The 24,449-nt window shown below is 41.3% G+C and overlaps 2 protein-coding genes across 3 annotated transcripts in view; one reads left to right on the top strand and one right to left on the bottom strand.

The window, feature by feature from the left end:
* The first annotated feature begins 1,678 nt into the window (after positions 1-1,678).
* On the top strand, positions 1,679-23,974 carry LOC308110863 (uncharacterized protein). Of its 2 annotated transcripts, none has more exons than XM_080465483.1 (18): positions 1,679-1,894; positions 4,853-5,030; positions 5,184-5,380; positions 5,732-5,835; positions 6,147-6,199; positions 7,263-7,518; positions 9,699-9,797; positions 10,576-10,701; positions 10,797-10,925; positions 13,014-13,136; positions 14,370-14,505; positions 15,015-16,390; positions 17,115-17,951; positions 18,454-18,779; positions 18,899-18,998; positions 19,772-20,339; positions 21,431-21,562; positions 21,895-23,974. In XM_080465483.1, the coding sequence occupies exons 7-17, from the start codon at positions 9,783-9,785 to the stop codon at positions 21,547-21,549; spliced, it is 3,855 nt and encodes a 1,284-aa protein (XP_080321609.1). In that variant the 5' UTR covers positions 1,679-1,894; positions 4,853-5,030; positions 5,184-5,380; positions 5,732-5,835; positions 6,147-6,199; positions 7,263-7,518; positions 9,699-9,782; the 3' UTR covers positions 21,550-21,562; positions 21,895-23,974. The 2 variants fall into 2 exon arrangements, with proteins under 2 accessions (XP_080321609.1, XP_080321608.1); XM_080465482.1 differs by having other exon boundaries at positions 9,699-9,892.
* The window catches only part of tgfb5 (transforming growth factor, beta 5), a 29,027-nt gene continuing 25,706 nt past the window's right edge, over positions 21,129-24,449 (bottom strand). Inside the window, exon 8 of the mRNA XM_080465484.1 lies at positions 21,129-21,523. The gene's annotated coding sequence lies outside the window, so the exon portion shown is untranslated. The remainder of the gene's footprint in view (positions 21,524-24,449) is intronic.

Here is a 24,449-nt window from a genome sequence, read left to right as displayed (position 1 = left end):
CCAAATCCCAGATTACATTCAAATCCAGAGCCTACCTGGAAGAATGAGTGGTTGTAATGATTACTACAGTGTAATCTAATTATAATCATCTCCAGACCAAGTGGCTGCTGCTGTAACTAAAGGAGAGACATTTCTTACGGCTTGTAAATAATTTTAAACCCTATGTAGGGTACAAACATCACATGCAGTTAAATACTCACTCATAGACTCACGGTGTGGAGGGAAGTACATTTTTAAATTATTCTCATGAGTAAGAAATATAATCCAATGACAGTATCATGAGTTCATGAAGACCAGAGACTGGAGCACCTCTTGAAGGAACAGACTGCTACTCAGCCTGGGATTTGATGTATTTTATCCATCACTCATTTGTTTCATATGTTCACCACTTTGAGGAGTGCAGGTATTGTTTTTATTTTCCTTCATCCATCCATCCATCTTCTATACCTGTCATCCTGTGCAGGGCTGCAGAGCGCAGGAGCCAATCCAAGCTTACCATGGGCGGGGGTAGGATTCACGTTGGACAGGTAGCCATTCCTTCACAGGACAAATACAGAGACAGAAAATCACACACACTCACATTCACACCTAAGGGCCAAGGGGGAGAGAGAGAGTGAGAGAGAGAGAGCGAGAGAGAGAGAGAGAGAGAGAGAGAGAGAGAGAGAGAGAGAGAGAGAGAGAGAGAGCGAGAGGAGCAGGAGGAGCCCTGTTTCACTTTGACTGAGAACCTCTTTGCTAATATTTTCAGTCTGAACATGTTACCAAAAGTTAGCATATAAATCTATATCTTTACGAAATATAAGATCTAATTTCTTCAGCAAAAAGAAGTGATTGTTACAATAGTATACAATTAAATAACAGACAGATAGATCTAAACTACCTTGAAAAAAATAAGTTTTCTAATGCTCACGTTTTATGAACATGTATGTACACTAGAACATCTTGAAGTTAATCATTGTGATTTGCATATTCAATTATGTAACTTTATATCATAAAAAACAAAAATAACACATATAACTCAATAAAATTCAGTAGTTTAGTAGTTTTAAGAGTAGTTTTTGCAAAGATTTGGTAAAATACATACATACATACATACATACATACATACCACTAAATGAACAAATTAATCAATCAATCAATAAATAAATACAAACCCAACTATTATTATTATTACCTTCGCCAATTTTCATTGGCGAAGGTAATAATACTACTACTACTACTACTACTACTACTACTACTACTACTACTACTAATAATAATAATAATAATAATAATAATAATAATAATAATAATTTCACCCTAAATATACAAGTGCAGCTCAAAGTGCTTCACATACATTAAAACAAACTGTGATTGAATTTTGTTTCACTATGTGACGACACTCAAATGGATTTATTTACAGTATTTGACTAAATTCTCTTTGGTTTAGTTTCATTATTTAGCAACATCCATTTATGATTATTCAAACCCATTCAATATGATGTAACTAGATTATTTCCATATATTGAGTGTGATTCAGCTACGTTATTTAACTCCATCCATCTGATTGAACGTCGCTAGAGGTCATGAGAGGTTCACGCTGCCTCGAGGATTTTTCCCAAACATCCGTCCGTGACGTCACCAGCCCCAGTCCGCCCCGCCTCGTGTCACAGAGGGTTTTTTTTTTTTTTTTTTTGGTAGGCTTGTCAGCTGCACGAGACACGGCAACAGATATGAGCGGAGTCAGTTAATGTCCGTGGCGTTTGTTCGGCTGAGTGAACGGTGAGCGGGGCTGAGGCTGGTGGCAGACGGCGGGGTCAGAGCTCCGGTACAGCTGTGATAGAGAGAGAGAGAGAGAGTGGCTGTCCCGCGCCTGCCCGGCGGCTCGCGCCCTTTGTAACTCCTGAAGCGGATGGTAAGTAGCTTTAGTGGAGGGTTAGCTTGTAGCATCACTGCCCGGTCAGTGGTCAGTCACTGACCGCTGATGGACACAGACTCACGGCTGCTGTCGGTGCTGCTCTCGCTCTCATGCCGACCGCGTGGGTGTGTGAGACAAAAAGCGACATTCAGCCTTTTGTTGTTAAACGTGTTTCGTTTTGTTTGGACCTCGTGACGTCGGTTCACCGCAGGCCAGAGCAGCCACCTCTGGATCTGCATCACATTGAACCTGCTCCCGGTGAACATCCACTGAGAGGACGAGGCATTTTAAGCTGTTAAAAAGGCTTCTCACTGAGAGTTTGGCGACATTACCTGTTTGGATGTTGCGGCTTTGCTTCCTTATATAGCAGAGATGGAAAACTTTAGTAATTGTCAAGACCACATTGCTCTCTCTGTGATTCAACACCACCAGCAGCAGAATATATGGCAAATAAGGCATCTGATGATAAAAAAAAAAAAAAACTGTCTCTACATGACAGCCACAATTTAACTTTTCAGAAATATATCAAAAAATATGATGTTTATGAGGACCACCAGTTGAATACATAAATATTTATTTCTTCTTAAGGATATCAAATGAGCTTGGATTAAAAGCGTCATATTATGCAGCTTTTCAACACTTTCAAATGGGTCTAGTCGGTCCAATAACGTTGTATTCAAAGTTTATTGCCCCAATCCAGCTTTTCCATGATTTTTTTTCATCTATTTAAATGTTGGATCTTATGAGCTGCATTCAGAATCTGCTGTGTCTGTGAGCTGGACTGACTCCGCCCACAGGTGGCCCATTTTGTGGGGCGGGTTAAAGAAAGGACCTACCTTGATTGGGATTGGCTAAACCCTGATGACACTATATAGGGTTTGATTTCTGATTCGCTTAAAACATCTAAAAGAGATTTAACATACTTAACAGTATACAATAGTTAAAATGTAGATTACTATAGGCAAGTTTAAAAGATAAATTGCAGATTGGTCTAAAGTGCAGCAGCTAATACATGTTAAAGTGCATTGGTTCACTGTACAAAAAAAACTTTCAAAACACAATCCAACCTCACTCTTTAATGCGTAATAAAGAACCTAAATGATGTAAAGAAACTGATGTATAGAAATTTCAGGGTTTTTTGTAGCTGCTACTGTTGTTGACCCAGATATTAAGTGTGTTTGATTCAGATCATTGTTGCTATAATGAAGTTTCAGAGATAATCAAGGGACCCATTAATGAAGCTTTACATGACACTCCACTACCACCTCTGCCGTAGCTGATCTTACTTCACACACTAAGGCCTAACAGTAATGTCAATGTCGAAATAATAAAGTTTATTTAAAAAAAAGTAACTCATGCTGTATGACATACGTAAACAAAATATGCTAAAGGCAAATAATGAATTGGGTGAACTCAACTATCCAATATTCCCTGTGTTAAGAAAAGATCCTTTTTAAACTAAGAAGAAAACTAACAGAAACCACATGTGAGAATCCATCAGCCAGTAATAAATGAATAAGAAAGCAGGACACAAGAAATCAGACATGAATTATCCACAAGAGTGAATAAATGTATTCCTAATATACTTTGAATGTTACGTGTCAAAACCCAGATTACAAAAACTACTCAGCAGAGAGAATCTGTGGAGAGGGCGTTGATTGACTTGCAACAAAAGCAACGACAAGACTTTTGTGGCGTGTGTCACAGATCAACAGTCTGCAGTGTATAAGCAAAAAGACTTCGAAACAGCTGTTCCTGTGTGATCAGGGTCGAAGATTGTTGTCTTTTTATCTGTGTCATAAACTGCTATTACTAAACCAGTTTAAAGGCGGGTGACTAAATCTTTTTTCTCTGGTTTGTCATTGGGACTGAGTATTCTGTCTTAGTCAGCAAGTAGAAATAGAAAATTCAGCAGGAGCAAAGTTATTTGAAATGTATAAAAGGAGGTAAATTGGTGAGAGTAAAGTTGACATGTGAAACAAAAAAAGGGAAACTTTAATATAAAACGGACACAGTTGGGAGTATAACCACAACATTGTCAGAAATAGAAGTAAACATGTATTCAAACTTCCTTGACATCCGACTTGAATTTTCTTTAAAAGCTTCCTGTAGTTTGTTGACACAACCAATGTCATCTCGACCAAAGTGCAAATACTCTTAAGGTCTGAAACAAAAACGGCATTGTACATTGTTGCAAGCACCGTGGTCGTTATGCGACTGGCTATTTTCACTAATAGCTTTATTGCTTGTGCCAGGCCTTTGCGCTGCCTTCCAGGTAAACACAGTGACACAACTTATGCGGTATGACTTGAGTTACGTGGCCGACGGCCTTAGGCCAGCTTTGCATATCGAAACTGAGTTTAGAACAAAACTTCCACGGGCTTGGTCAGCTCACCATTTTCAGTCAGGCTTTTCTTCATTCCAACACCGTGTCTCATAATGCTGTCAAAATGTTCGTGCGTGTGCGTTTACTCGCGCAGTGTGCTCTACTTTTGACTTTGTTGTGCTTGTGCCGGTACATCAAGCACAATCTTTATATGGACTTATAAGTGCATATAACATTTGGGTTAGGCGGGGGATTTGTTTTCAGTTTGAAGCACTGCTGGAACATAGCAGGCAGTTTGTGTTGGAAAACACAGAATCACAGCTGCTCAGCAGGAACAACAAGCATACCCTGAGGAATCAACCCCTCGGCAACGTAATATATTGAAGACAGCCAGGGGCACAGGCAATTAGAGCATGTTTGAATATGTTTGGGATAGATTAGGTCCTTTTTGAAAGCTGCATTCAAGTGCCAAAAGCCTATTTAAGAGGATTCCTTTTTCTTTGTTTGAGATTGTGGTAGTTAACTATTTTCCAGTCCAGCTGTTGATTCGCTGAGTTCAGAATATGGTACAGTTCAAGCCGAACCAAGCAGCTGTTTTTGCTGATGTTGTTTCCCCTCCACACTGACAGGCCCAGGCAGTGTGAGATGAGCTGGGCCGAGGAGGACTGGACGGTGGGGCTCACAGGACGGGTCCTGCAAAAGGTGAAGGAGCTGCAGGTTCATCAAGAGCGGCTGTCCAGAGAGAACAAGCAGAAGCAGCTACAGCTGGACAATATCCACATCAGCCTCGAAAAGCAAACTGTGAAGGTAAAAACACAAATGTTTATAGCGGCCGTGTAGTTGCTGATGTTTATAAATCAGTGGGACACAAGCAGAGACTTGTTAGTAAATTGATAAATGGTCCTGGTGCCTTTGAGAGATGCTAAGACGTATACCTGTATCTTCCCCTGCCATGGTCAGTATGAGGAGGTTCGAGTGGAGCTGCAGTCTGTGCAGCGGGAGCTTCAGAGTGTTCAGGAGGAGGCCAAAGCAGCCGTGACCAGCAAGGGGCGCATCACTCAGGAGGTTCAGACCAAGCAGGCCCAAGTGTGCTCATTGGAGGGGCAACTAGATGCTGCTCGTACCCTCAACAACAAGCTCACCCAAGAGATCAAAAGGTCAGGGCGAAAACTGAAAATCACAAGCGACAATCCTCTGCTGATGCTAATCCTCAGGACCGGTGGATTTTAGATATAACTACTAAATAATGATGTAACATTAGATATTTACAACACAAATAACTGAAAACTGCTTCTATTGTATCATCTATTGTTGATTATGTGATACCTGAATTCACAAAAAGTTTAGTAGATCTTTGATAGGCCTGTTTTTTTATGTTTAGTTGCTTGAAACAGGGATCACTTGCATAGTTCACGAGGAAGATTAATCCTGCCATGTAACCGGTAAATCCACCCACTAGCTCTGTTTCCTACTCTGAACTCTTTCCCTCTTCCTCCGCTGTCTCGCAGACTTGAGGCTGAGCTGGAGAAGCTGCAGAACAGCAGCAAGTTGGCAGATACCACTTTGTTTTCTACACCCACCTGGATCAAAACCTCGCCCTGGGAACACAATGGTACAGACCTCTAAATCATGGTCTCTGTGTTTATTCTATCCAGCGGTTTCTTCCTGTCGTTTTCTTTGATGCGCTGTATTGTTGAGGGGATAAATGGTCGTTGACATTAAATGGAAAAAAATCACACGATTCCCAGATCAGGATAGAGCTTATAAATAAACCCCCCTCAGCCCCTCAGCTTGCTCTGGGGACTGCTGTGTTTATCTTTCCTCTCATATAACTAAACCACTTGGTGATTCACTGCTGCAGTTTTGTTCAGCTTTGGTGATTCTTTCAGGTTTTGGTCCTTATGTTGTGTTTTTGCCCTGTAGGGAGCAGACAGGAGGCACAAGGAGATGAAGCACCTGCCCGGGCACACAGCCGAGTAAGTACCTGACCGTTCTCATACTGAGCTACTTGTAGGCTATCTATAGAGGACTTCAGCAAACAGCTGTTATTCTCCTTGGTATGATTTGGGCTTCTGGTTTTCACTTTTGTTTAGTGTTTGTTTCATATCATTTTGATCTATTAAATCACCATAGTCTGGGTTGGTATTTGTTGTATAAGATTACCTAGTGTTCCCATTGTGCTTTTTTAAAAGCTGCCTGAAAGGCTTCATTGTAAAAAATCTCAAGGTGTTATAATATCCGTGGTATTGTGAAATCTGCCTTTTAGAATTGTTTTATTTATTAAAATAATCTTCAACAATCTAAAGTTGAAGCTCTCATCTCTCGATAACTTTCTTCTTTTTAAGCAACTTACGTTTGCTAAGTCATCGAGATGAGGTTATAAAGGTCATTTCAATGGCAGAAATGCTTACTCTAATTCAAACTTAATCTTCAGTTTATCCAATAAATGCATGCTTTTCCATTTACAATAAGACCAGTAATTTAGTGAAGCCGTCGTGCTCTGTAGTTTTCACTCTGTGTTCCTCAAGCAGGAGTTAATTGTGTATTTGTTCGAGACTATTTTCAGCTGCTGAATTGCTGAGTCAAGTGTTTAGGAAGGAGAACTACTGCACATGTGGGTGTGTCTCAAAGTTAGCCACATTACTCATTCATTTTAATGACGAAGCTGGGTACTGATGTGATGTTGGGTAAAAGAAGTTTGTAACAGAGGACTGTGATATGTTCGACTTTGGCTACACATACATACTTTGATGCTATCGCTAAAAACAATGAAAATTTACTTTTTTTTGTTGAATCTGTTTACTATTTTTGTGGAATTGGGAGGCTTTGTGTAGTTTTGTTATAAACAAGGTTTTCACCACTGAAGTCAATCATAACACACTGGTTTAACTGCCTTGATATGTAAAGTATTCACTGTTTTTGTTGTTTTATTCAAAGCTGAAAAAGCTTTAACCTTCAGAGATTTAACGTCTGAAAATTTCACTTTAATGTTCATGAATTTACATTTTTTTCATCTAAACTTTATGATCCCATCAATAGCGGCTTCAGTTCTCGGACGTCGCCTCACCTTCGACGCCACTCCAGCAACACCAGAGCCCCCCCTCACGGCACCCATCTGACCAATCGGAAATCTTTTCAACGCCTATGGCTGCGTTTCCATGGGAACGAGATGACTCCAAACCAGCAGCCAAGAGGCGAATAACACCCTCGCCCCAGTCGCCCCCCCATGTTGGCACAAGGCAGGAGCTGTCAGAACAAGAGGATCATGGGAAGGTCTCCAGGACGCCGATGGACAGTGAGTGGGCTTGTTTGGTGGTGTTTTGAAACAAGTCAGCGTTGCTTATTTGTAGATAGTAGATATAAACTTCAGTCCAGTAACATCTATTCTAAATCAAAATCGATGATCATAAGAATGAGAATGTTGTTGCCTTGCGTTGGAAGGCACTTATTGTTTCTTTTGACCAGAGGAGTCAAACTCATTTGTCCAGGGGCCACTTACAGACTGATTTGACTTGGAGTGGGCCAGACTGGTAAAATGATAGCATAATAACCTTTTTATTACAAATGTTTTGGATAAGTAAAAGTCTATTTTTTGTTTGTTTGAAAACAAAAAGATGCAAAAAAATTTATCTTTAAAGAACAAGTTGAATTTCAAAATGTCATTTTTGAAGATTTGCCCTTGTTCAAAATACAGTGAAATGTCTAAAAACCATCTTCTTTAGTTGGTAGCCTTTAGTATATATATATCACCTGCACGGTGTTGCTTTGATGCTCTGTTACTTTAACAAGTTTTCACTGCTTCACTGATGCGTCACCTCAGATTTCAGTTCTGTGTCGTAAAAATTAGTGTTACTAAAACACAGCAATCCAGGATCCTGGGTTGGATCCTCCGGTGGGTCGATTTCATATGTTGGACGTCCCAGCCGTAGACTTGTTTTGTTTCATCACTGGTCTGCTACCGGGATTCACACATCTGCATCATAAGTGTCAGTTCAGGTGCTGTTTACAATAGAGTCAGTGTTGTTAATGAGCCAAATGTCAAAAGAGGGGCTGTTCAATTCACTGCTGGACTATTGAAAGAAGAAGTATTAAGGCTGAACTAATTTTGTTTGTCATCAGTAAGGAAAAGCAATAATACTATTCTGATCTGTCCTTAAATTCTTAACCCTCCACTTAGAATCCAAACCCAACACGAATGTACTTTTAAAGGTCAGTTGGTAAACAGATGAAAATGTGTACACTCACACTTTTGACTTAACCTGAAACAGATGCAGAAAGGAACCCTGTCCAATGTTTAATGTTGGTAGGAACACAGGTAGTGTGTTTTATTTAGATTGAGTTCGAATGAAGGGGTAGCTGTGCTTTTTCTAGCGATCGATTGTTGCTATTTTGATCTTTTTCAGCTTAGGAGGAGTCGGTCTTCTTGGATCTCGTGTACTCTGTACAGCAGCTCACGTTACATAAGAGCTTGTGTAGAAATCACTGGCTCAGCCAGAGATTTCCCACCCACCTCCCAGGCAAGCCTCACGACGCATCATATTGGCCCTTAAAACACTTTATAATAGTGACGTAACAGTGCTCGCCCTCTGAGCCGCTTCGCTGTGCGAGTCTGTTTGTTCAGAGCAGGAAGGGGACAGGTCGGTGTGAAACAATAAATACTGCTTTTAACTGCTGGGACATGAGCAGGGGAGGGAAGACACGGTGTGTACTCAAGGCTTTGCTTGTTTTTGGTGCTACGTGTTTTTTTAAGCTCCATGTTACCTGTTTTATCAGACACACCTTTCAGGATTTCCAAGGATTAGTGGTGCAAATAAAGTAATAGATATGCGATCAGAGATTTTGCATTTGCAACAGAAGACATATTCTTTTTGGGTCAATTACAGATGGATTTTTATTCCTGACCTTTGAAATCTTCAGCCTCATAACCGAAGGCAATTTCAGTGTTTCATGCACAGTCACAGTTGCTGTGGCGTCATTGAGCCAGTCTGTATGGATTGACCTCCCCTCTGTGCTGTGGCTCGGTCATTATCTATGGGTGGTCAGTTTTTACAAAACAAAGTGTTCTTGTTGATAATGAAAATGGCCACTCCTATGTTTCATTTTTCCCCCTCCCATCTTCCTAACACACATTTCTCCTTGTATGGTGTATAAAGTACACTTTTGACACGAGTGCAATTCTTTATAGACTTAAAATGTGCGGCTTGTTTGTAATTAAGGTCTTTTGCAGGTTTACATTTGTATTTGTAAAGCAAATCATCTCTATGCAAATCTGTAATGCAGAACTCTCCGTAGGTACAATGTTATTTGGACACTATGTTCATATTCTTAAAGCACTCAATACCTCTTTTTGTTTGTTTAGTCAGTCTTATAAAGGTTAACTATTGCAGTGAAAACAATTCAATATCTTTTATTGTAAAGGTTAGAATTTTGTATTCCAGTCATTTATGTTTCTACTGTGTCTGTTTCTTCCACCAGCGTCTTCCTCGGACATGCAGAGTCGTCTCTCTGCTCTGGAGGAGGAGCTTTCTGGGAAGGCCCGGACACTGAAGTCCATTCAAAATGAACAGATGCAGAGTAAGAAGGAGCTCGCTGCCAAGGAGCTCAGCCTGCAGAGAGCTCGTGATGAGCTTAGTGTGGCACAGACACGCATAGCCCAGGACAGTGACCGGGTAAAAATACACACCATACTACCACTACTGATACTGCAGGTGGTGTTTCCACTAATATGTAGTAGTGAAAACGTGATTTTTGACACGGTGGGTGTTCACCTCAATTATCTCAAGTCTCTCTCCCTTAAAATACAGGAAATCGGATAAAGTTCAGCTTAAAAACATCTGGGATGCATAAGAAAGAAAATGCTAGTTACTCCCATTATTAATTCTTTTCTGATGTGAGAATGCCCACCATCATTAACAGTAGAATAAAACATGAACAGAACATCAGAATTGTGTGTTTTTGATAAATACACTTTTACATCTTTGTGAAAATACAGATTTTTAATTTTTTTTTATCAAATTCAGATGCAAAATAAAACTGACGCAAAAGGAGAAGTCCTGTTGTCACAAAATTGTGTTTTCAAAATTAAGATTCCAGTTCATATTATCTCATGTCTTATATTAAACAATGATGTATAAGTACTTCATGAAAAAGATGCCTGGACTTAATTTTGATGCAAAACAACAGAATCTGGTGCAAAGTATACTAAGCTAACCAATGATACATGGTTTCTCATAAATTCCGATGACTGTATCATATAGTTCTTTCTAGGAGTCCTGTTCTGTGATCTATAGCATTGAGGATTTGTTTAGAGAAACTCTTTTCAAGGGATTTGTTTCTTGTCTGTGCATGGCAGGCATCGGCAGCTGAGCACAGGCTGAAGCAGCTTCAAGAGGAACTCAAGTGTCAACGACAAAACGCAGAGAGCAGCCGACTGCAGCACCAGCAGCGCACCAAGGAGCTGGAGAAACAACATCAAAGAGTAAGACATGCACACAGAACAGAAAACCACAAGATTTATCTCAAATCTGTTGTTGTGCTCTCTTTTCTAACAGCATTTTTGTTTTGCATGTTCAGGATTTGACCGAGCTTCAGAGGGAGAGGCAGTCTCTTGAGCGGCAGCATCAGCAGGAGGTGAACAAGCTCAACCAGGAGCTTCAGCATGCTAGGACACAGCACAATGCCTTGCAGGCTCAGGCCGACAAGGTAAGTTCACATGCTTGTGCGCATTGTTATGCACAAAATGAGACCCATTAAGCCGGCAAGTCTTCCAGGACTCATGCAAGTGAAATAGTGACGTTCAGCTCTGCAACTACACCAGAAAAATAGAAAATTATCTTGGTAGTTTTTCATTCTACTCTTGTTTGTGTCTGTTTTTGCAGCAAGTTCCTGTTTCTCTTTCCTGCTTCCTTTGACTCTGTCTCCTTTTCCCCACTCCCTCTCTTCTCAGCACTGTTTTTAATCATTTGTACTAAAGTTCAATAATCGTATCTCACCTATTTTCCCACATTGGTTTCCTGCCCTAGTAGTTTACTCCCGTGCTCAGTTTCACTCTCTCGCTGTCTGTGTTTCTGTTCTCTTCCTCCCTCCACCTCCACCTGCTCCCCTCTCCGCTCCGTCCTCCTCTCCTCTCCGTTTCTCCCCAGTGGAAAGGTTGAGCAGCCAAGGTAATGAAGGCGTGACTTGTGCTTCACGATGCTGAGTGATTTGGTTGTAGAGGCCTGAAACAAACTTAACTGGTGTGAGATCTTGTCAGTAGTCGATAACGGAGGCATGAAGGAATGTCTGTGACGTGAGGGCAAGCAACAATGGGAGAGTTTTATGAAGGTTGTTTGAGGCACGTTTCATGAGTGACGGAAAGTCCAATTGTGTGTTGTTGTTTTAACATTTAATGATATAGTACTGTTTTTTTATTTTAAATCAATCTGTTAAATCCAAAAAATACCCTGTTTACCTTAATTTCTGTGTTTTCAGACATGGCGTTCGTAGTTCTGAACAATAGGCATTCATTTCACCCTCACTGTGCTTAAATACCTCTTGAAAACCAGAGATCTTATCTAGTTATATCTGATAAAACTACAGAGCATAAATAAACAATCGAGGCACAGCTTCACACACAAACTCAATCATATTCTCAATTTATTCAGTTCATGTTGGCTTTTGTGGGCATTTGCACTTTACCATTTGTTTGCATATGCAGGCAGTTTCAGTCAGCTGACATCGTCCCTGCTTTCTGAAAAGAGACTGATTTTCTTAGATTAAAATAATTCCCTTAAAATATTATGGCCAGTCATTTGCCATTCTTTATTTCATCATGTAAATAGAAATGGTAAAGTCACATGTTGCTACAAATGAAGTAAAAATTTAGAATAAAAAATTCTGTCTTTATGACAATTACCGCTGAAAAGTGAGGTCTTGTTTTGACAAAACAAAGGAGAAGCTCTCTTTCCCATGACAAATGCTCTCACAGCATTTGAATAGTTTGCTGATACGATTTTGCATAAAAGTTCAACCGTGTTTATGAAATAGGAAATCTTAGCTTTTAGTCCTGCTTCTCTTTGTTACAATAAGATACTTGAAAATTAAAAAAAATTAAAAAGTTCAATAAGTGTGTTTCTTTATTGTATTACCAGCTCATTGATATTTGCATCAAACATGGTCTTTTTCCAGCCAGTTAACATCCACAAACTCCTCAGTTTATTGAGGCTATTAAGCTCAGGTGACCTTTAAATGAGACGATGATAACATTGATTGTTTTCCAATAAATGATCTCCACAAAGTCTATCCAATAAGATCATCACCGAATGACCTCTTTTCGATATATTTACATTCTTAGTTGTTCATTTTTTATACTAAATATGACCATTTACTACCAACAGCCAACAAGTAACGCTTGTTTTTTGGCTGAATGAAAGTAATGTGAGCCCTGAAACTGGATCAGGGGCACCACACTCACAGATGTCTCTCGAAAGGTTGCGCACATTAGTGTGCACAGTAACAAAAGAAAAGGTGCTGAAGATTACATGAGAACTGGTGGAAAGCCGATCTGAAGCGCTCAGTTTTTGTCCAGCAAGGTCGACATTACACTAGACATAGCTTATGTTTCTTATTGGTCGCCAACTGCTTTCCTGCTTCCTCGTCCTGATTCCTGCACCTAAATCACCACCTATCCTTATCCTGAACGTTGTTTTGGTTTCTTCTCCTCGTCCCTTTCTTAAATGTTTTCACTTAAATCTCACTTTATTTAGTTGTCTCCGTTTTCCGGATGCTAAACTTGTCATTTCCCTCCATCAGCTCGCTCTGCAAAAGCAGGTATTGGAAAAAGACTTGAACTCTGCAAAGGAAAAGCTGAAGTGGACAGAGGGACAGCTAACCGAGAGCCAGAAAAAAGAGACTCAGACACAAGCTAAACTCACGGTAAGGCACGTTCACACGCACAGATGGCCATGAGTGCTCTGATTCGGGGTTTTACTAGTATCAATTATTCATTCACTGAGTCGTGTGGCTGTAATCAAGTTATTACATTTTTAAACAGAATCTTTATGTGCCATATGCCACCATGATAATAAAACGATGTGTGTATTATAAATAAATCATAAGTGTGTTTAAACTAAATCAACCAACCGGCTGCATTATTAAATTTAGAAAAAGACACAAAACTATGGAGTTTTGTCCAAAAACTGGAACGGTAAGTTTACAAAATTATAATTCCAACCGTTTTTCCATCCATCCATTCTTCCACTTCGTCCACTTGCTGCTTGCAGACCAAACGAAACATATAATCTCACCAGTGGGTCCTGGGCCGACCTGGACCTCCCATCTCATGGGAGACGACCAGGGAAATTACTAATCAGATGTTTGAACCACCTCAACTTGCTCCTCTCAATACGTAGCAGCTCAATTTTGAGTCTTTCTCAGATGGATGAACTCCTCACCCTTTCATGAAGCTCGCCGATCCGCAAAGAAAACACTTTTTACCTGCGAGTATTCACGCCATTATTCTTTTGGTCATGACCCAAAGTTCTTTGACCGTCGGTGGGGTAGAGACTAGTAAACTCACCAGTAAACGGAGAGCTTTGCATTACAGTTGAGCTCCTTCTTCACAGTCCACATGTCCAAAGCTGTGGTCGATCACATCCTGTCTCCCATGAATAATACATAAATCCCAAGATACTTGAGGTGCCATTCTGTAATAGTGTCTCCTCAAATAGTGACTCTGCTCTGCATCCACATTAAGTGCATTAGTGCCATTGCACGAAATACAGAGGAAATATGACACAGTTCTTTGTGCTGGTTTATTGCATGTTACAACAACTTAGTGCACAGCCTCTAATACTGTTTAACTGCAATTTGTTTGTCTTTGTTGTTGCACTGTGTTGATGTGTTGCTTTGCCAGATATTTATCCTCTTGCACAAATGCAAACAATCTTGGTGCAATTATCAAAACGTCAAACCTTCTATAGAGATACTAATTATAGCTCTCTTGTTTTTGAAGTTCACATGTCTCTTTAACAAGCACACATTTAAAAATATGCCTTTAAACAGGCTATCGTTTATGGTAAAGACTCAAGCAGATAATAATTTTTTTTTTTAAATATGCTGGCAAATTGTGTAACCCCTTCTAATGAGATTTTTGTACTCTGGCATTAGGAAGCTGTACGCGAGGCGGAGGGTGTGGCAGTGAGTCTGGAGCAGAGCAGGAAGCGCGAGCGAGCTCTGGAAGAGGACGGGAGGAGACTAGCAGAGGAGCGAGCCGACGCCCTGAGACTCGTCAAAGACCTGCAGGGTGAGGATTGAGCGGCTGCAGAGGATGAAAACCAGAAGTTGAATTAGTCATAGGGCAGGTGCTGATGATGCCTCGCTTAATTTTTGCATTATCGACCTTGACGTTCTAAATTTTCTCTCTAATGTAAACATAATATTCAGAGGTTATATGCTGGTAGAAATGCATTTTTTAAGCACACATTGATTCAGCATAAGCTGTACCTGGGGGAAAAAAAAAGCTTCTTGCTCCTTCCTGAGTAGGACTTCTCACATTAATCGCTCTGAGGACACAAACAATTTAGTTCTAATACAATTAGAAGGATATTTTGCAGGTGGTTAATTCCCTTGTCATGCTCAGCCTTTCCCTCTCTGCTGCCCTCTGCTGGACAATAAAATGTTAACTTGCCATCTCAAAACACCTTTCACTTTTCCAGTGATTATTAGAATGTATTATAATTTGTTTCTTCATTGCCTGTGTGGAGATAATGAATTGTTATTCATTATATTTTGCCTCTTTTCTCTTAACTCCAGAGCAAAAACTTGTGTCGACACCCCCTCTTCAACCGGCTCAGTTTTGCCCCGTCAGCCAGAGTTTTCCGCCTCAGTCTTCCTTTTCTCATCCTGCTCGAACCCAAACCAAGAGGCCCATTGTCACTCGGGCTGAGCACAAGAGGGTCGAAGAAGAAGCGTTCACTGATGGGAGAAGGACAGAGGTTGCTGCATCTTATCCCTCTGACAGAGAGCCCGGAGAAGGAATTGACTCTGAACACATCACAGCCCTCAGCCTCTTAAACCCGGAGTGTGTAGAACAAGCAGGACGACAAGGAAAAATTAATGAAGAAGAGAGCGAGAGTATAGGGGATATATTGGAGCCAAACACAAATTTCCCCTTATACTCTGCTGCTGGCACATTGAGCAGCAGCTCTGCAGACAGAGACAGACCGATGAAGACTCAACCTGTGCAGCAAAGTTTGATACCACCGGTGTCTGAGACCTCGATCCCCTCTAAAGATCTGATGAAGGAGAATGCCATGCTGCGTTCAGAGCTCCAGGATCTACGTGAAGAACTCCAGAAACGACTGGAGGACCTGGAAACGCAACGACGGGCCGAGACGGAAGCCAGGACTCGACTGAAGCAGCTGAGTCGCAAACAGGCCAGCCAGGTTGTGGAGAAGGAGGAAAAAAACAAAGAGTGGAAGGAACAACTGGAGAGTGAAAGAGCTGAGACGGAGAGGCTGAAGAAGACCATCGCTGCGTTGGAAGCAGAAATGAAGAGAGAAAGGGATGAAAGGGACAGAATTGCAAGCGAAGACCAGGAGGAGGAGAGGAGCAAAAAGCAAGAAGACAGAGAGTGTGAAATGATGGAGCTTAATATTCAGTTAAAGAAACAGCTGGCAGATGTGAAAACTCAGCTGGCCGTAGAACGAGAGGAAAAAAAACAAGAAGAGGAGACGGCGCAAATAAAAATTAAGGACATGAACTTGAAAGTGGCAGAGCTCACTGCCGAACTGGAGAAATTTAAGTGCCGATTAAAAGAAGTCTCCCGCGAAGATGAGAAACTTTGTGCTACCAACCAGCCCTTAACGTACCTGAGTCTTCATGATGACGAGCTCAACTCCAACATTCTCTGCCCTGACAACAAAATCCTCCCTTCACCTGAGCAGCACCTCCTCCTCTGCCAGACCACCAACCAGCGCAACATGCTTGTGTCTCAGTCGACAGCGGAAACCATCCAGAAAGAGCGAAACGTAATCGACTCGGAGAACTCGCCTCTGTCAGATGTCGTTCAGGGTGAGCGTGACACTTCTGATTTAGTAGACGAGGTGGAGCAACTCAAGAGGGAGCGTACAAAGGAGACGGAACGCGCAAACCACTGCCAGGTCAAACTGGAGGCTCTGCAGAGTCAGGTAAATATCAGGGCATACACAGATTAAAGCATTTTGTTTGCTTCAATTCAGAAAATAACATGACACGATAAACACATATCTAATTTATAACTATAATTTCAACTCTTGAACTTACTAAAAGTTAGTTGTGACTATATTTGAAAGGATTTTATGTTCATGTTTGAACTTTTGCTGTGTGAAAAGGACATTTTAATCACACGTCTGCTTGTAGAGATTGCCGTTTGTTGATTGTCATTTGCTCTGGTTGTTTTCTGGCTGCTGTGACAACAAAAAAATAAAAATCACTTCTTATAAACTTGATTTTAAGAGAAGCGTTTGAAGCACACTTGCATTTCAATTGACATGAAAAATATTGAAGGACAGTTTAAGGCCAGTATTGCTTAAAAAAAATTAATTGTCACCATCAGAGGGGCCACTTATAAAAATTGTTCACCTCGTAAAATAAAACAATCTTGGCCTCAGTCCTGATAAAAGCATTTACGTACATGTTTCATTTGGACATATATCAAGATTCATTCTTAATTCTCAATTACCCATATTTACAACTCGTAATGGTCATATAAATGTTCTCGCTTCAGTGCTTTTTTTTTTTCTTGGCAAAATAAGAACATTCATTAGACGACTTAAAGAGCATCTATAAAAAGAGCAGTCCGTGGTGTGCTGTGTGCTATCGACTTCTATCAAAGCACTGAAAACTGCAACTTTTTTCTATTTTCCCTCTCAGGTGACGCGGCAGACCCTGCAGCTAACCACGGCCTTTGAGAAGCAGAGTCAGCACATCGCAGGCCTTCTAGCTGAGCTCCAAGAGAAGGAGAGCTTCCAACTCAGCCAGGGAGAGGAGCTGCTGCAATGCAAGAAAGAGCTGGAGGCACTCAGGGCGGAAAAGAAAAAATCGGAGGAGGTTGTGGTTGAAGTTGTGGAAGACGAGGGAAACAAAGTGGGTTTTGATGAGAAGATGGATCAGATCTCAGACCTTAAGGCAAAACAAGAAATTGAAGGTCTTCTCAGCCCTCATGGTACAAAGTTGGTGCCAGATGTTACCTTGACCAGACAGAGAGATGAAAGTCAGCCAAAGAGTTCGACTTTTGACTCTAAAACACCAGCAGCTGGTGGCAGTAGTGAGGACGCTGCAGCTCAGCGGTCAGGAGAACGTCCAGACTCGATCAAGATTGTGGCGGCAGAGAATCAGAGCAGTAAATTCGGAGGGACAGCAGACACCATCACTGAGCTGCTTGCTCTCCAGCAGGAAAATCGGATGCTCAAACAAAGAATAGAAGATTTTCTCCTCTCAGACACCAGGAGCTCGTCATCACAGAGTGCAAACCAAGAAGATCGAGCAGAGCAAAGCCAAAGCGCAGGGAACGCTGCTGTGTCCTCCGTAGTGGAGGATACAACACACAATAGACTGAATGACGTCCAGGTTGATGGACAGAAGATGCAACTGCAGAATGTGAATAGAAGCGACAGAGGGCAAGAGTTAGAAATGAACGGAAAACCAAACGGAGCCGAAGAAGATCAGGAGGAAGCGTCTCAGGCTCAGGTCAACCACCTACAGGAACAGGTAACAAGAAAAATAACTCGCAGTCAAATCTAGTATTGACGGACAACACAAGCTTTTTTAGGTTAATGTCAATTTAATGATATTCACTTGTTTTTTTTTTTTTTTTTAAATAATACATTTTAAAACACTAAAGTTACTTCCTATTATTTTGTCATGTCACTTTTTGGCTTGAGCCAAATTTTTGCAGGTTTATTTTTTTTTTTTAATGTTTTGCTGAAAATCATTTATTTTTGCTGAGACCAGCTCTTGAGGATGCTGCCGGCTCTGTTGAAGTAGCTTACATCCTTAGCTGAACAGATCATGTTCCGTTTGCCCCAAAGTTTAAAAGGATATGTTCAGACAGTTTTTGTAGTGTAAATAACAAGACAATGTTCTGTCTGAATATCAGATATTCAGTACTGGTTTAGATTTTTTTTGGGGGGGACCATTAGTTTGAAAGGGTGACTGAGTTGGTTTACATTTTGTCTAATTATATCTGCTCCATCCTTTCCTCCCTGATCAGGTGGAGACGCTGCAGTTGAAGATAAGGGCTGTCTCAGAGGAGATGCAGCAGCAGGCCGAGGAGCTGGCTCTCTGGAGACTCGCCTCCCAACCAGCACCAGCGTTCGACGTAGACGAGCAGCATGAAAGCGAGGAGCAGGTCTGTGCTTTCAGACAGACAGATGAAATCACCCAGAGCAAAGCACAGACTCTAACGATCCCGGGCCAAGTTCAGACACCCACACTGGCCACTCAGAGGAGGCAGGAAAGCATCACGGTCATCAGGGAAGACGACTTACTCCTCAGCTGCACTTCAAACAAAATGCAGGGTCGCATGTTGTTCTCCAGGTAACGTCTATAAAACTAGGAAAAGCCTGTTTCTCTCTTAATTTACAAAATCAATTTTATGTTCAAATTGTTTCCTGCAGATCTCAATTACCTCTTTTTTTGTCATTTTACTCATGAAGTCTTCAGAATGGCAACTTTCCTGAACCAAAGACCTTCCAGCCCTCTAAGAAGCCTGCAGCTCTTCAGGAGTACAAGGAGGATTCTACCAACATGGACCAGGTTGTTTTACTCATCACATACCCTCACGCTCTTCCATACCAGACCACCAGGTGTTCCTTAACCTCTGTACAGCAACAGCACTATAGAAATCCTTCTCAGGGTAAATACCTGCGAAGTAATGAGAAACCAGTTTGTTTTTGTAGTGATTCCTACCAGCGTGCAATTTCCCAAGAATTCTCCTGAGAAGGAACTGTATCATTTTGTGGAAAATTATAGAGGAGCTTTAAATTGGTCACTTCAAATTAAATCATTATTACATGTGCGATCTTGAGTCTCTCGGTGCACAGCACAAAATCTCAACATGGTATAAAAAGCTACAGGCATTCAAATGACACTTAAGAATTTCAAACGCGTGCCAGCATATCCGGAAACGATGAAATGTAAGTGAGACCACCGGTCAGAACCTCTACATGAGATTATTCTCTGATACCTTTAATCTGCTTTTGACAGAACGCTTTCAGAAACTATCCTGCTCAGTATATTCCTGTCTCAGTTGAAAGACCGCAGCAGCATCTAAAAACCTTTTTTGTGTGTTCAGGCTGTATGAAAAGCTACTCCAGTTTCCACTATAATTAAAAATTAATTACACAGTTCAAATTATCTCAAGGATCTGCTCCACCAGAAAAAAACCCCCACATCTGTACTATGTCATCAAGATGCTTCTCTGTCTTCAGTGCTCGTCACTGTTTCACTTTTCTTTTAGTTTTGTGAACATATTTATCATATTAAATGTACCAAGTTGTAACGGTTGCATTTTGACTTTTATGACTCAGGAATCGGAGAAAGAAAACCAGGATTTTAACGTCTTGCAGCCATCGGGTGTCTCTCCAGCACAGCACAAAGTGAAGAGAGACACTGAAGTCGTCCAAATGTCTGAGAAAACGCTTCAACAACTTGTGACCAAAGATACCCCCAACGTCTCAGGAGCAAGTGTGACCAAACCGGATTCCCACGCTGGGAAACATGACGTCAAACCAAACCCTTCCGGGGAAACCGATGAAAAAAACAAAGGCAGTAAATCCTCAGCGACGGACTTGAGAAGTGTCGGCGTTCAGACAGACGGGGGTTTGTCCTCTCGCGGCGCTCAGACACTGTGTGTGACCACACAGACTGAAGAGGACGAGGAAGATGGAGAGGAGTTGGTGGATTCCCCCCCTGTGTCGCCCGTCATGTTTCCTGACAAGGAGTCGGGCAACAAAATGTTGTTTGCAGGCTCCTTCCCGATTCCCGCCGACCCGGCACGCCTGGCCGAAAGAATCCGCCGCAACAGGACGCAGCTCTCGGCTGCTTTCGACGACACAGAATACGAACCGTACGGACTCCCGGAAGTCGTCATGAAAGGTAACTTTGGTCATCCGCAGGTTTAATTAGAAAACTTTACATCCTTATCCAGGATGTCAGACGGCCAAAATCTGAAGAATTATGATTCTTGCCAAAAAGCTCATTACTTTGATTGCTTTGTTCTCCGACCCTGACAGAGATTTGACTCACAAAATATTTTTATTTGAACAGTTTTCAATCTTAAACTACTTGTATCCTTAATGAGTGATATCGTATTGGCTTTTCAGATTAACAGAAATGAAATGAAACAAAAACTTGAGGTAAATGTTTTATAAATGGTCAGTTTGTTCTATCAGACTGTATCTGTGGCCAAGTTTAACCCTTTACAGAGCACCACTAAAGTATGTGTAAATGGAATATTTTAGCCCCAATTTGCTCCTGAAGCATAGATCCATACTTCTAAACGTTGAAATCAGTGTGTTATACCATTACATTCCAATTATACACTAATGTGGTTTAAAACTGGTTTAAGTCACTCGTATTGCATAACTTCTACAAGTAGGAAATCTCTACTTTGACTTTAGTCTCCCTTGGAAATCACTGATTATTGTTGCTTTGCAATACAATGTGTTATTTATTTATTTTTAAAGTACACTAAATGTGACTTAGCAGATTTATTGGGTGTATATTTAAGACTATATATTGTCACTTTCAATAGTTCTGTTTACCATGCAGATGTTTTTCTTACTGTGGATAAGAGACGCTGCACTTTGTAAACTCTTTCTATATTGTTTTCCTTCAGTTTACCATTTCAAGTTTAGAAAAAAAGCAAAATAGATGCACAAGTTTCCATGTTTGCCCAATAAGGCGTTAATCCAGCAGTTCCTTTTATTGGTGTTTTCACAGGTGTAATGTCTGAATTTCTGAAAGTTTTCCAGTTTTTCGCTGCTGCTCTTTTCCACTAGTATTAGTTTATTTAAAAGGGGACAGTGCAATTTCATAAAACACATGATTACACATGGTTAAAAAAAAGCCAGAATTCATCTGTAGTCCCCTGGCCATGATGTAAACAAGGCAATGAAATTACTATTATTATTCATTAACGATCCTTCTCCCGTCTTATTTTCTTTTATTCTCCCTCCATCCCTCAGGTTTTGCCGACATACCCAGCGGTCCCTCGTGTCCCTACATCGTGAGGAGGGGCTTGTTGGGAACAACTGTGGTGCCCGCCTCCCAGAAAGACCCTGAAAAAGAAGAGGAGACGGATTAAAGCGCAGCTGCGGGTAAACTCCAGAGACGATCAGTGGAGACGCAGTAACCTAAAACTGTAAAAACAGGTTTCGAACACAAACCCTAATGCTTTGTCATTCCCTCAGACAGCTGTGTGCTGTGGCATTCAAACAATGTTATCCAAGCTGTTGGTTTTAGACTATCATTAGCTTCGGTTCTGTGACATTTAAGTATTTACCTTAGATGGTAAATATGAAAATGTAAATGAAACTATTTGAAGTTTGAACTTAAAAATCAGAAACCATTTATCTTTCATAAAGTAATATCTTTAAGGTTATTACGAGGTCCTTATTGGTCTGAGGCTAACAGAATCATTTACTTGCAGGTTTTTGCCTCCTGGCTGCGCGCATGTGGTGGAAAGAACTGATTTCTACGGCTTCAACAACAAACCAGAGTGATGGATGACAGCAGCTGCACAGACACTCTCCAGTCACCAGCAACTCTCGAGACAAACACTGGGCGGACTTTCATAAGGCAGGATGGACTCATCTTTGTGTGTGTGTGTGTGTGTTGTGCAGGTAATCCTTCCTGCACACACACGAGAAGCGGCTCCAGGGTGGAGCCAAATCCTTTCAATGGTCACCGCTTTATCCTCAAATTGCAGCACGGAGACTTTTCTGTCCATCACAGTGTGTTCACTTTGCCTCCACCTGTGTATTTAGTTCCAGAAGTGGTGATTTGGTGATGCCTGCTGATGTTTCTTGAACCAATTTTCCAAAGGGGCTGTTGTTGTTTTTTTGTTTTTTTTAACTTTGAATTAACATAGGAGGCCCGTCTGCTGACTTTGAGTGAAACTGTGCCTACGCTGTTTTTTTCTAAACAAGCGAGTGTCAAGATAACTTGGACTTGTTTTCCTAAAGACTGAAGCCGACAGAGGCCTGCTGCGAAAAGCCCTTGATACATTTTCACCTTCTATCTTCCTGACGTGGCTTATTATGGACGGGACAATGTGTTGGAGTAGACGGCAGGAGTTTACAAATACATGCGTGAACACAAACGGTGTGTTTTCCTATTGGCTGTGAACATGAACATGCGTGTCCTCATCTTAATATTACTGTTTGTATATATATATGTGTGTGTGTGTGTGTGAGAGAGAGAGAGAGCAGGGTGAGCACATGTCCATGACTCAGTCCAGCCTGCTGTGGTTTCCGCTCCATGTATGGTGACGGACACTGAGCTCCGTCTCTCCTCCCTCTCCTGCTTCTCCAAATCAACACTATCAACCTCTCAATACTTGGTTTAACAACAAATTCCTACACAACTACGCACACACACACACACACACACAGTTTTATTTTTCCAACACAGATAAACTGAGATGGTCTCTTACTTAGGATAAATTATTATTTATTTAATTGTTTTGAGGTGTTTTGTTTCCTATTGCTCAGTTGTTCTGCCGTTCCAGCGACGGCAGCAGTTGATTTGTATGCAGAGACGACTGAGTTTATGGCCACAGGTTGGAGTGGACGGTTAGATTCTTGTGTGCCTTGTAGCAGTGGACCTCACCACTTCAGCCAGTTGAAGGACAGATTCACGTTTTCTCTGCTTAATCAAAAACGTTTTGCTTGTGTCGCACAGATGAACTCATGCATGAGATTTGTAATAAAACTGTATTCACTTTTTTGTGTATTTCAATATGGGACCATCCGGGCACCATGTAGCGCCTCTTATCTGGTCGAAAAGCTTTGGCAGTGCAAAGAACTTGAAATAAGTATTTGCACCAATAATAGCTGGGAAGCTGTAATCCAAGGTTTTGCTGCTCAGACCAATGTCTTTCCTGGCCACCTTTACATTTCTGACCAATCACACAGTAGTTGTGGAAAAAGTTCTGCCCTTTTCTCTCGGCACCGGGAGCGAAAACACTGTTCTCTGTTCTGGTGACGTATGTGGAGACGAGTAACACGACAAAGAAAAATATCCACCGTCCTCGTCCACACCTACAAACACAGCGAGAAAACACCTCTGCCTTCATCGGGAAAAGTTCAATGGTTTTACTCCTCCGTCTCAGTGGCATCTTGAAAATGTGAATCTGTCCTTTAAAATGTTTATTTTGAGGGTTTTTCTATGCCACACTTGTGTGAAGAGTGAACTTAAGTTTTTATATTTAGGTTTTATTTAGCTGGCGAGTTGATGACACAGCTCACCGTCACCTTTTATCACACACACACACACACACACACACACACACACACACACACACACACACACACACACACACACACACACACACACACACACACACACACACACACCTCTGGGATCTGTAGTTTCCTGGCAGTGAGGGTGGGGACTCGCTGCGCACTAGTTGCCTTATTTTGGACACTTTAGTGAATGTATCTGTGTTTTGTTTGCAACTAGAATAAAAGGCTTGCTCTTGTTCTAACCTCAGCTTGTCTTTCATTGTGAAGTTCAGAAGTGTCATTTTTATACGTTGTGATGCCGAATGTTTTTTTTTTTTTTGTGTCTGCTGTGTTTTTACTGCCGGCACACCATTAAACCTAAACGAGCTCCTCGGTCCGATGATGGGAGCCTCAAAGTGTTTTTAAGTGGAGTATCTTGGTTAAATCACATAAGTATTTCCGCTATTACCCAAGTGCTCTCCTTTTGCCTCTTTGGTCACAAACACATTGTGGAGAAGGTGCTGAGAGCTTTGGAGGAGCAGATGCTCGGATCAAAGGATCTAAAGAGTGAATGCGGGAGTTGTCTGTTTTATTTCATGAGGCAATTCTTCCTCAAGTCTTGAGGAAAATAGTGGGAATCATAACTCTGCCTTTGGAGAAACAAGTGTCTCTTTTTACTTCCCAAAAAGACAGAAGTTGGAAAGGAGAAGGATTTAAAGACCCCCCCCCCCACCACCACCACCACACCACCTCCATGTCC

This window comes from Lipophrys pholis, assembly GCF_963383615.2.
Source record: "Lipophrys pholis genome assembly, chromosome: 6".
In the NCBI taxonomy this organism is placed as follows: Eukaryota; Metazoa; Chordata; class Actinopteri; order Blenniiformes; family Blenniidae; genus Lipophrys; species Lipophrys pholis.
This window is presented reverse-complemented; position numbering and strand designations above follow the sequence as displayed.

Coding starts and splice junctions, on each gene's coding strand:
- LOC308110863 (XM_080465482.1), top strand. CDS start 4,869: ATGAGCTGGGCCGAGGAGGACTGGACGGTGGGGCTCACAGGACGGGTC. Junction 5,381..5,731: donor CTCACCCAAGAGATCAAAAG/GTCAGGGCGAAA, acceptor GCTGTCTCGCAG/ACTTGAGGCTGAGCTGGAGA. Junction 17,952..18,453: donor TCAACCACCTACAGGAACAG/GTAACAAGAAAA, acceptor CTCCCTGATCAG/GTGGAGACGCTGCAGTTGAA.